The following is a 13,673-nucleotide window of genomic DNA, read 5'->3' as shown; positions in this document are numbered from 1 at the left end:
ATTATTCATATATATATATATATATAAAATGATAGTAATTTAATATGAAAATTAAATAATTTCAACTACCAAATTACAAAATATGTAAGATGTATTTTGATGAATCAAATTTCAAGATCAAGTTTAAAACTTTTTGAGAGAGAAAATTTAAAATTTGTATTATATGAAGAAGATGAAGGATTTCAAGTAAGTGTCAAAGGTAATATTTGATATTTTTTTATCCAAATATAATTGTTGTAGGAAGAAATGTGATGTTAAATAACGATTTTAGAATTTTTTATGAGTTTATTATAAAATTGTGTTATCAAATTGTTATTAATATTTTTATATAATTTTTTTTTTGTTCATAGATTAAATTTAAAGATGAAGCTTTATATGTCTTGAAGGATGTCAAGTGATTACAAGTGTTAAAAGGTACCATTTGATTTTTTTTTTCAATTTACATATAACTATTGTAGGTAGAAATGTCATGTTAAATGACATTTAAATATGTAATGATTTATAACATCTAGATTTTTTAATTTTTTTCTGAGTTATTATTAATCAAATTGAGAGCATTTAGTCATTTGTTATGAAATTGTTATCAATATTTTGTAAGAGAGGGTACGAACTTTCTAAGAGATGGTACGAACATTGTAAGAGAGGGTACGAACTTTCTAAGAGATGGTACGAACTTTTTAAGACAGTGTACGAACTTTCTAAGAGATTGTACGAACTTTCTAAGATAGGGTATGAACTTTCTAAGAGATGGTACAAACTTTCTAAGATAGGGTACGAACTTTTTAAGACAGGGTACAAACTTTCTAAGAAATGGTATGAACTTTTTAAAACGGGGTACGAACTTCTAAGAGATAGTACGAACTTTGTAAGAGAGGGTACGAACTTTTTAGGAGAGGGTACGAACTTTCTAAGACATGGAACAAACTTTCTAAGAGAGGGTACGGACTTTCTAAGAGATGATACGAACTTTCTAAGAGAGGGTACGAACTTTCTAAGACAAATTACGAATTTTCTAAGAGATGGTACGAACTTTCTAAGAGATGGTACGAACTTTCTAAGACGGGGTACGAACTTTCTAAGAGAGGGTACGAACTTTCTGAGAGTGGGTACGAACTTTCTAAGAGAGTGTACGAACTTTCTAAGAGATGGTACGAATTTTGTAAGACATTTCTAAGCTTAATTAGTATCAATAAATAATATTATTGTATTTCCATGTGGAAAAAAAATTGAAAAGTTTGAAAATTTGTAAAATTTTTTAAGGTAAAGAGAATGTGACGAAGGGTGCTAAGAATGTGAGGATTCCTCACATTCTTTGTACCATTCCTCACATTATTCGTACCTTCTACAATTACTTAGTGTTTTAATTTTTAAATTTTCTTAAAAATAATTTTCATCGTTTCTAAGCTTGATTAGTATCAATAAATATTATTTGTATTTTTAAGTGGAAAAAAATCGAAAAATTCGAAAAATTGTTAAATTTCAGGGTACGGAGAATGTGAGGTAAGGTATGAAGAATGTGAGGATTTCTCATAATCTTCATACATTTTCTCACATATTTCATATTCTCTCTAATTTTTTAGTGTTTTAATTTTCTAATTTTTTTTAGGATAATTTACATTATTTCCAATTTTAATTTTTTTTAAATCTTTTTTTTTTTATAACAATTCTATTAATAATAACTCAAAATAATATTATTAAACCATGTTATTGTTATTTCAAGTTAAAAAGTAAATCTGAAATTTTAAAAATATAAATAATTTAGGGTACGAAAAATATGAGAACGGTACGAAAAATGTGATAAATACATGTTTGGTACTTTCATCACATATTTCATATTGATTTTTAGTTTTAAAATTTTTGAAATTACAAATTTATTTTTGAAAATAGTATCATTAGTAACTTAAAAGAGTATTAGTAATTTATTTTATTGTAATTTAACTTTAAAAACCTTAAATTCAAAAAATGTAAAATTTGGAGAGTACGGAAAAAAATTAGGACGATCTAATTACCTAAACTTTACATATGATTATCAAAATGTTGAATTTTAATGAAAATACTCATTTCATATTAAAATATTACCATATTCATTTTTATGTTGAATTTAAATGTTTAATAATTTGTTAAAAATAAAATAATGTAATTATGATATATGATGATTTTTTTTTAATGAATATGTTTTCAAATTTTATATCATTTTTATTTTTATTTTTTTTTTCCAATTCTACTTTTATCTAATATTTATTTTATTTAAACCCAAAATTGTTGAGAATGAAGGAAGAAAGAATGCCACAACCGGTTCTTCCCTTAACCGGTTAAGTGGAATTTTTATTTCAAATTTAAAATGGATGGCCAAGATGTAATCTTGGACATCCAATGGCTTGGAAAACTTTACATCGACATCCAATGGCTTGGAAAACTTTTTCGGTAGGTACCGAAGTGGTACCCTAGAATTTTCCATGATTTATTAGATGAGAAGCAGAGGCTCCAAACATCATGATATCTTTAATACACCACCTTTCAAACAAGATACCTAAAAATGTACAAAATCACATCATCTCAAAACCAGCACTATAAAAGAAGACGACCTCCTTGACCTATATGACCTGATGGTACAAAATCACCTCATCCCGAAATCAGGACTATAAAAGAAGACGACTTTCCGAACCTATCAGATGACCTGATTGACCGATTTGTGTCTAAAAAGACGAGTACAATTACCCTTATCCTTATATCCTCAAAAGTCAATAAAGTCTACCGTAAAAAGTGTGCTAAAACCACTCCTTTATAAAGAAAGTGACTTTAAAAGAGAAGTCTCTTCCTCCTCAGGGGCTTTTTCTCTCTCCCCCTCTTAAAGAAGATGGAGAAAATGGATCTTTGTATCCAAAATGATTGAATAAAATATCCAATATGTTTGTTGAAGAATTTTAGCATATTCAAGAAGTATCATAACTCCTAATAGATTTAATTATAAAAACCCCATGAATAATTGACTAAATCAATTCTTCCCTACTTTTTAATATCTTTAATAAATAGGTAATTTTAAAAAATATTAAAGAGTCGCGTGGAAACTAATTATTAGTCTAATTACAATATTAAATAAATAAAAATGAGATATTTTGAGATTCATGTACTATATAGTTATTTTTTCATAAATAAATTCTTATTCATAATTAATAATTTGCATTAATAAAAATAAATTATAAAAATTTATAACATTACTTATATCATCGTAATAAATTAAAAACATGTGGACTTGTCAACGTTCATTTATTTCTCTCTCAATATATTATTAAATACATAAATTAATAGTATTTATTAAAATGATATTTTCAAGTTGGGGGTGGGATGAGAACTCGTGTCGGGATTTTTGATCCTAAAGGTCTAATTGAAAAAAAAAATATTAAAGTATATCACTTTTAAAACTATTTTCAAATCTACTATATTTTTTATAATATCAATTAAAAATTGTATTTTAAAAAAACCAACTTTAATTCAAATATGAAAATTATTTTTTGAAAAGATAATTTTAAAATTCAACTAAGTTGTCTCTTCAAAAACCAATTTTTACTTTAAGTTTTTGAAAGTACCATACATTTGGAAGTAGTTTCAAAAGTGCCATATTTTAATAAATATATATTTTTTAAATTATAATATTTTTTTCAAAATCTTGACACTTAAGATAGAGAGGGCAAGCATGGGAAAAAAAATTTACATACACTCGGATTTATGTCGTAGACTAGGAACTGAAAAATTGTGGGACATATGGATCATACAAAAACAATTATTTTACTTAGTGTTACTTATTATTACTTAAGCATTAATTAAAAGGAAAGTGTTACAGTATCCAAATGCTAAATATAGAACTTCAAATTCGGACCATTAAATTGAATAAAAATACAATATATATATATATATAAGTAATGAAGATTCAAACAAATAGGATTGTAGTGTAAGAATATAAATAAATAAGATTACGATACAAATAATAACATTTGAAAATGTATACCTAAGACCATTTTATTGAGTTTTTTCGTACATTTATTTGAGCTTAGGATTACAGATGGTGCATGATGGGAAGTGTCACAAATTCCTAATTAGTAAAGATTGGGAGATACTCAATGGAGCGAGAGACTCGTGGTTCTATGTGTGAATACAAGGAGTGAAAAGATGTTTTGAGAACCCAATAATGATATCTGGTTTTGTTCTTTATAATGTTTTCTATAATATAATTGAAATATTTTCTCTCGTGTGTGAATGTATATATGATTGATCAAACCACGTTAAAACCTTGTGTAATCTAATATTGCTTATATTAAAGTTTTTGTTAGCGTAACAAACTCGTATAGGACTTTTGAAGGTAAAAGGAATTTTAGTTAAAAGTGAGGTCGATTGCTTTATCGTGCTGATATGATATAAAAAGCCTCTCTTATGGAGAGATTGAAAATTGACTTTAAAGAATTTGATATGAAAATTGTTGAAAAATATATCAAATTCTTAATTAGTAAAGATTTATTTTTATACGGAATATCATATAAAATATTTTCTAAGTTAATACATCATTGTAATATTATATTTTTTTATAGAATAAACAAAGTTATTAATAATATTTTTATAACTATTTTAGGTTAAGAAAGGAAAAAGTTACAGATTTTACAGACTACACATTGTTTTATCTTTGTGTCGGAAGGCCAGAAGGCCAGATTGCGGAGAAGTTGAACATGGATAAAGCATATGGGCTGACCTTACAACGAGCCGCCCCACTAATGGTGCACCCACAGCCAAGGCTGTCACCCCAAGGTTTCGGGAAGTAAATGAGGTTGTTTTCCCATGATTAAAATAGAAAACTTGATGATGGATTTGGCTGAATAATTATGACGTTGGAGAGCGATCGAGTGTAGTAGTTTCGTGATGGGTTATCCCTCAGCCACCTGGACGTTAATATTGTAAACGTTGACTCTCAAGGAGCTATCTAATAATGCAATATGTCGGCTTAAAAATTAAATTAATAACCCCACAATGTCAACGTCGAGTGTAGGAGAAGAAAGTGATCATATGATGAATATCCTCAAAACTCATAAGGAGATCGGGGAAGAAGCCATCACAATCTAAGGAGTCGTGCAATGCGGCGAGTGAATATGACTGTGTACCAACGACCAATAAAAGCACGAAAACTGAACAAGACGGGAGTAGCTTCATCTGTCATGCCTTCATTTCACAAACCGGTCGGCCCCTCACGTGCGCTATGCCAAAGCTGAGCTGACCCACCGGCCTCCTCACAAAAAACCCATATTCCAACTTCAGCAGAGCGCGCATGTTGTGGCGTATGCCGATGGTTACCGATCCATATACATTCTTTATCCTGCCGCCTTTGATGAAAAATTACATAGGTTAAGAATCCGTCCTTAATGTATACTCGTTCTTGGAAAAATTTTCCCATCATTTCGAATGTCTTCCCATTTAAATATGAAATTTTGAAATTTTCTTTCATTTCATTTTCATATATTTTGAAGCTTCATGGTCGTGTATGGTTTTTTCTTACTAGCCATTATTTTGAGAATAATACAAGTTTGACCAACACAACTATGTCTTTTTTCCTCATTCGCATAACGAAATAAAGTTCCAATCTTGATTCATTATAATTTTTTATTACTCATTTCTCTACGGAAATAATTCAAAAAAATATTCAATTCAAAAAACTACATACAAGTTTTTATATCCTTGTTTTTAAACTATTAAAATGATTTCCTTCGACCAATTGTTTCATCACGTCATAGGAGAAATATGGAACCCAATTTTGAGATTGATAACCCATTTGATAGTGATTTTAAGTAATATTTTTAATATTTAAAAATATTTATTATTAGAGATATTTTCTAAAATTACTATCAAATACATTCTAATTAATTTAGTAATCCATCTTTTCAACATTAGGATTAGGAACCCAAAATAAAATATAATTTCCCCTACATGCTACCAAAGGTTTTGGTTTGATTATTTTTCATTTTCAGTGATAATAAACTATATATATATATATATATATATATATATATATATATATATATATATATATATTTAAAAAAAAACACACATTAATTAAAGAAAAGTTCAAGACATTTAATTAATGATTTATTGATGGATAGAAGCATAAAGCATCTATAAATAGAAAAATTCACACAAATTTTTATCCACCTTAAACAAATATTAAATTATAAAGATATAAATATAAAATAAATGGATAATAATTATTTTAATAAATAATGTAATGATGAAATTGGTAATATATATATATATATATATATATATATATATATATATATATATATATATATTAAAAAATGATAATAATCTATTAAAAATATAAAAGATTGATATTAATATCTTAATAGATGATAAGTATTAATAATATTTTATTTAAAATAATAATAAAAACGAGATGTTGCATTTGGGAAGATGGGTGAGTCTGTAGGGTAGAAAAAATAAATGATTTAAAAAAAATGAAAAACAGAGATTACAAGTAAATAGAAAAGGCATTTTTGAAGGTTAGTATTTTTATATGTCATTTTTTTTCAATAGATACTGAAACTACCACAAATCAGGTAATGTCACATATACAATTTTAAGTCTTATCGTTTATACCTTAGTCCTATTTGTTTGTATTTTTGAAATCAATGCTACATACATGATATCAATGCATGAAACTGTATACAGATGACAAGTTTTTCTTCTGGTATTGCAATTTAACTTACAATCATCCTTCATACTTAATAGATGACTGAAACACAGACTAATAAATAGTATTCCAAAATGAAGGCAACTAAGCAGTAACTGTATTACTCTTTATATCAACCAAGATGGCATTAAATCTCTTCAAAAAACTAGGTATCTGACATGTAAATGGAGAGATTAGAAGCTAGGGAACTTAAGAGCAATTGGTTTGGCCACTCTTTTCATTCTAGGGGAATAATTAGTTGTACCTAGAAATACTGTTTTGTCTCTTGGTGTTGATGAAGAAGGTGAGGTTCGATGTTAAATTTACAAATACCTATGATTGGAAGCTTCAAAATCTTGTGATATTTGGATGTCTTGGGTCCAAAACTAGTCAAGATTCCTGATTACAGTTGCTGAGATCCATCAAGTTCTTCGATGGAGTGCTCTTGTTCAAACCCAAGATAACAATCTGAAACTAAAATCAGCTTCATTCCCTGGAAAAAAAAAAAAAAGACAACATTTTTATCCAATCACATCAGAGAATTACCAGACAATTGTAGATTTCTGCTGCAGAGAAAAAGTATCAGACAACTGTACCTATTTACAATGGTCCAATTTTGGGGAACTCAGGTTTCTCTTGCCTTTTTTTAATAATAATAATAACAAACAACAGTACTCATTTACAATAGGGCAATTTTGGTTTATAAAAATAATATTGATGATGATGATGATGATGTTTCTCTTGCCTTTTTTAAATAATAATAATAACAGTAGTAACAGACAACAGTACTTGTTTACAATAGGGCAATTTTGGTTTATAAAATTAATACTGATGACGAATTTAAACCCTTCTTCAGTGATTTTCTCCACCTCCAGGCAAAAAGGCGAATGAAATAAAACCTCTCCACCATGTATAATTAAGGGTATAATTATAGAGAGAAACAGAAGGCAAAATGATGATGAATTTTAAATCTTCTTCAGTGATTTTCTCCACCTCCAGGTAAAAAGGCAAATGAAATAAAACCTCTTTACTGTGTATAATTAAGGGTGAAGGTATTATAGAAAGAAACAGAAGGAAAAAACAAAACAAAGTAAAAACTGTAAGTTGGAAATTAGATGTGAAAGTACCTGGAGATTGGTTGGAGTTGATGATGGTAACTTCATGTGGGTGACTAAGCGGTCAGCAAAACTAACTCTCTTCAGAGCAAAGAGTTCGGAGGTTGAGGTGTTACCAAGAACCAGCCACCAAGCTTCGTTTTTGACCTGTAAAGAAGTGATAGCTTAATTGCATTATGGATAATGATACTAAAACAAAGTGAACTTTTACCTTTGGGAATCGAGGGGCAAAAGCTCTCAAGGATTTCCGTTTGGAATTCATTCTTTCCAATCTAATATTCAGAGTGGGAGACTTTCCACCATTAGCGTCCTTTCTCTGAAGCTTTAATATCACACGAACATGGGGGAAATACTGCAGATCCTGAGAAAATGATGAACAAAATGCTCAGACAGAAACTAGTGGACATGCCCAACTGTAAGGCAAGAAAACGGAAGCACATTCCATTTGACAGAAAAGCTAATACACAAAACAAAGAGAGGTGTGGTGCAGATTAGACAATAAAGTGATTCCTGTCAATCCAAAGAACTGACAGAATCAGATTGACACAACCAGCTTCCAAATTTAGATTTGAAATTTGGAAATACAGAAACCCAAGAGTCTGACATAATTCAAACACTTTTTGTTTTCTTTTTTGCGCTAAAAAAAATGATATAATCAACTAGGCTCTTATCTTGAATGCAGTCTTAGATCTGGAATTTCACTTGAGTGCAGTCTTACATCTGAAATTTCACTTGAATGCAGTCTTACATCTGGAATTTCCAATCACTATCTCAACATGTTTTCTTGCATTTTGAAAATGAGAAAAGTAGAGAAGGCAAAGAGAAACAGGTTTCACACATGCAAATTTTTAAATCACAATCAAACAGAAAACAAAATTGCATAATCCTGAGGCTCACATTGTGACTAAAGAGAATAACCATGATACCCCCACACCAAGATCACCACCACTAGTCTCCCCAAACAAAGATCACCACCACTACTTTCCCCACACCACAATCATCACTGTCACAACCTTCATCATGACCACCTCCAGTCTCATCCCTAATATTATCTGATGCATTCATTGTTTTGTGTGTTTCAAAAGTAATTGCTGCTGCTACCAATTGACCAAACACACTATTTTTCACAGGAAATTTAAAGACAGCTACAAGTTCCTAGAGTTCTAGTTATAAAAATAGAAGACACAATCCATCCAGATGGTCCCTTAAATATAGGATTTTCCTTCGGATCTTCCTCTGATTTTTTCTATTTGAAGAATTGCTTCTACAAGGAAAACTTCAAAAACAAGCCCCATCTTCACTTGCCCCTGAAAGCCTAGGTTATGAGTATTCCATGATATAAATGCATTTTGGAATCTCAAATAACAGTCAAAACACATGCTTTAAAAAAATGAATTAACACGTGAAACTGGAGCAATAGCCAAATAAAATTTTTTCCATACTCAAAAAGAAGAACAAATGGCACAATATTTAAAATTATGAGGAACCATTGACATGTCCATATTATCATAAATAAATTAAAAATATAAATTGTTTTCTTCAATGGCACAAAAATCAAATTAATGAAGCTAATTCTAGCACTTGCACATCCCACCCATGGGATGATGCCTTGTGTGCGTGCGCAGTTACAAGCTGTGTATTGCCCCCAAGGATCCAGGCCAATGTGTTCCCATCCAAATAATATACATGCTGCATCTTTTTCATGCACTTGATCTGTGCCATCTTTGTACCATATTTCTGTTCCTGTGATGTCATGTGCTCCTCCCTTCATAAATATCATTAGATTCTTGGCATGCCATATCCTTCTATTGACTCTTGCTAATTGTTTTGGCTCATGATGCAAAAGAATAGGTTTGTAGGGATGCGTGACTTGAATCCCACCATGAGCTGCCACTATGAGGATATGAACTTCAATAGCTAACAACTAGGTACAATGGTTTCACACCCTACAGTAGTGGATCAAGAACTAATACCAATATATTATTGAGGGTCATCAAAACTGATTATGGGTATTATTTGATCAAACAGGTAACCTTAATTCAACTATATGTTAAAAACCTTTCATCACTTAAAGTATCATGCAGTGTCAGGAATGTAAACTTTGAAACCATTCTCATGCACCTTTGAAACTCCAACCTCAGAAATAAAATTTATCTCAGAATCATTGTAAGTGTTTTTGGTGAAATTTCGACACATGTTCCATACGGATTAAGTTGAAAGAATGCAGGATGACTTTCTTTCACATTAATGCAGAGATGAAGATAATTTCATGTTCAAGAAATGTATGAAAAAAAATACTAAAAAAAAACCTTGCAAAATATCAGAGAGCAATCCAAACCTGATATAATCTTGAAGCAGGGAAATTATTAATCAAAGCCTGCAAAGTTGCCTTGGGAAGATCTAACAGTTGCTGCACTTTTGAGATTCCTCTTCTGGTCAGTGAACCCTCAAGTTCATTAGTCATGCAGGGCAACATCCATAGGCAAGAAGTCTCACTAAACCATAAACCCTGAAAGTAAAGGAGAAATAATAAATGGAGTAACAAAGATAAGAGTGTGTTTCCTTCTGAGCAAGCAGGAATGTTTATGAATACTGGAGATAATTTTTCACCAATTCAGCCACAGTTGCATTTGAAACACAGCAAACTAAAAAACTGTGTATTTTTCTCCCTAACATGCTGTGTAGCAAAAATGTGGCTCCTGTTTACAGGTCAAATAGTTATCTATGACAATCTCCACTAAAAAAGAACGCAATAAGGTGTAAGTTATATTATCCTAGTGTTTCCTTGGTGCAGTGGTTCATGAATCTACATCCACTTAACTTTTAGTTGGACAAAAGATATACTTCATTTCAACCCAACTATGAAAATTATTCAAGAGGCTTCAGTTCTCATGCTGATTGGACTTTTCCATGAAAGATGTGTTGGTTGGGTGACAAGCTGCATGAACATGCAGACTTTCTCTGGAAGGATAGATTGCAAAGGGCCAACTAGATGTGCCGGGCGCTAAGTCCACAGATAGTCAGATGAAGAAGGCAAAACTATGGTACATGTCATAATTATGATTCTAACATGTGATTAATAACCTGACTTTGACTGAGATTGAAGAAGCTAGTAACACTTTGTCAAGGAATGTCTGAAATTTAATATCACAGGCCAGAACAACCTGGAATATAAGTGCTAAGGTAGCATAATGATGAATGACTAGTGCTGATTTTGAAAAGCATACTTTTGGGCTCAATTTGAGCCAATAGGTACCTATGCTTATAAAATTTGGACATGGAATGTGATTTCAAGGGATTTGCCAGGTTCGAATTCATGGCCTAACTAAGAAAGACCACAACTTCAGATTTATTTCTCATTTCTGGAATATATTTTAGTACCTGCTAGGAAGGGGATTTACATTCTCCTTGTCTCTTTGTAATTGATGAGAAAGTAAAGGAAGCTAGTCATCTAGAGCATTATAAGTTGCTTGTGGAAGAGGACAACTGGTCTTCAAGATCCATAAGTGAAGCTGATTTCCTCCTAAAGAGAGGCCAAAATGCTAAAGGACTTTGGGAGCCATTTCTGCTCTTCATAGTTGTGTTTACCAGATTGTAAACATGGGTCTTTTCTTTTTCCTTAATTTTTCTACCGCTTTCTTAAAGGACATATTATCCTCTTCTGTGCTTTTCTTTTCTTTCTGTTTTTATACTATTTTGTTACTTTTCTTTTTCTTTATGCTTGGAATTCAACCTGGTGCCTCCCCATCCTCTCCAACCCCTTGTTTAGTGATATTTTTTTATTTCTATCAAATGAAAAAAAAAAAATGCCCACATATAATGAGATCCCTAGTGCATCTCATCATCTGGGATCTGTTTCTACCACTAGCAGAATGCCTACCTCTTTCAGTCTTCCAGATAGAATTCATTCAGCTTGTAAAAGTGGGATTAAACAATCAATTGCTGGGGGATCAAAAGTTATAAAACTTTGAAAGGAGGAGCTGATCCTTTTCGGATAATTTTGACCATGGTACAGGTCAGAATGTCTTTGATTAGGTGATACAAGGCATATTTATGGCTAAGATAAGTCAAAAAGTAGCATAAAATGGAAGGCAGTACATGAGAGAAGAGACAAAAAGCATGAGACAAATTTTGCTTTCTTTTAAAAAAGAACAATCATTTTCACACCTTATTTTCTGTTTTATACCAAAAAGAAAAAAATATTGATGGTCAAATGGACGGGTTGATAAAGCAGGCTGGAATCCTCAAACAATTAAAATACAGGACAGTTCTTACCACAGGAGGTATTCAATCTTGATTGAAAAAATAACTATAATTAAAATAAAAAATCACTGGCATGAAGGAGATTCTCAGAATTGAATGATCCACGGTAAGTAGAAGGCCTTTTTTGTTGTATCCTACAGATGGAAGAATCTCAATTTGTGATTTTGTACGTGCATGAGCACATATACCATATACTAGAATTTCAAGTTCAACTTAGGGCACACCCCTGTCACTACAGGACTAGAACTAGTTCATGGACATTGACAAAAATTATTAACCAAGATGTAACTTTCAGTAACAGAAACACAATGTTCTAAATGTTGATTATTGTTAATTACCTTACTATTCCATTGTTAGATTAACACCATGCTTTTACAAGTGTAGCAACATCCAGCCCATGTATTTAATGAAAATGATTATTCGATCAATATGGTCAGGACACCTACATTCTCCTTTTATCAACTAAAATTCCCATTTATTATAAACAAGCATCAAGGCATCAATGGAGAGGAATACCTGCATGATCATTTGCAAGAGATGCATACAAGTAATTGTGCTTGAAAGCCATCCACTGTTAGCACATATATCTATCATTGCCTGCACAATACGTATACTTTGATCCAATACTGACTTCAAGTCTGTGATATAGTCACTGATGGGCAACTCTAGCTGAGAAAAATGTGCCTGAATTCAAAAGTTCACATACTATTATAAGACCATAAAATAAAGGTTCTTGAAATGACCACCACTTCACATTTACCAATCCTTTGATAAAAGATCTGGTCAGAGATGAACCTGACCTGAAATAGCAAATTTGCTTTGACATGTGGATCATCTAGGCGATTCTTATCCACCATACATGGAACTTTCGCAGATAGTGCTTCATTGTAATTTTCCTATGAGCAACACATGAAAATTTAGAGAAGGAAAAATGAGAAACAACACATAAGTTTCTTGTCCAATGAAGTTTAACACGTGGCCATGACTACAATCGATAAATCAGAGAATTAGTGCATATGTGCAATTGATGATACTGATGCCAGAATTTACACAGATACGAGCTTGAGGTTCTACAAACCATAGAAAAGGTTCATGAAGATGCAGAATAAAATCAAGCTTATAACCAAAGGACTTTTTAGTACAACAAAAAACATTCTTTATTTGGATATACAATTCACAAACACCTGCATAATAAAGATCAATCACAAAAGATAGCAGGACAAGTATAAGTTTTTATCTCCAGTTTAGTAACTAGAAAAAGAAACAGAACTTGCAATGAATAGTGGAGTTAAGAACTGAACTGAACTTTCATCTTTTGAAAAACTTCTTTGTTTCACAGCAAAGAGAATATCTTCGGCTGCCTTGTTGCAGTTCAAAATCAGGAGACATCCTATGTTCTTGAAGTTAAGGATTCTCCATTCAGGACTTCCATAAATACATTTCCTCATTCCCCTCCTCCCCCCCCCCCCCAACCAAACAAAGAATTATCTCTGTAAAATACTGAGAAAAAAAAAAAAAAAAAATTCACTTGTCATGGCTGAACACTTTCCTCTCAGACACAAGACGTAAGGGACTTGTTCCCGCAT

General features: G+C 31.2%; 1 protein-coding gene across 2 annotated transcripts in view; it reads right to left on the bottom strand.

Annotated features, from left to right (window-relative positions):
• Positions 1 to 6,701: 6,701 nt before the first annotated feature.
• LOC117904976 (DExH-box ATP-dependent RNA helicase DExH14) overlaps positions 6,702 to 13,673 on the bottom strand; it is a 76,020-nt gene continuing 69,048 nt past the window's right edge. Inside the window, exons 41-46 of one of the 2 annotated variants that reach the window (XM_034817817.1) lie at positions 12,888 to 12,983; positions 12,604 to 12,771; positions 10,163 to 10,333; positions 8,036 to 8,185; positions 7,837 to 7,971; positions 6,702 to 7,202 (exon numbers count right to left, since the gene is read on the bottom strand). In XM_034817817.1, coding sequence (XP_034673708.1) covers positions 7,113 to 7,202; positions 7,837 to 7,971; positions 8,036 to 8,185; positions 10,163 to 10,333; positions 12,604 to 12,771; positions 12,888 to 12,983 — 810 coding nt within the window. In that variant the 3' untranslated portion in view covers positions 6,702 to 7,112. The remainder of the gene's footprint in view (positions 7,203 to 7,836; positions 7,972 to 8,035; positions 8,186 to 10,162; positions 10,334 to 12,603; positions 12,772 to 12,887; positions 12,984 to 13,673) is intronic. The other variant, XM_034817816.1, reaches the window with a different exon arrangement.

This window comes from Vitis riparia, chromosome 17, assembly GCF_004353265.1.
Source record: "Vitis riparia cultivar Riparia Gloire de Montpellier isolate 1030 chromosome 17, EGFV_Vit.rip_1.0, whole genome shotgun sequence".
NCBI lineage: Eukaryota > Viridiplantae > Streptophyta > Magnoliopsida > Vitales > Vitaceae > Vitis > Vitis riparia.
Note: the sequence above shows the minus strand (reverse complement) of the source record. Positions and strands in the feature narration are given on the sequence as shown.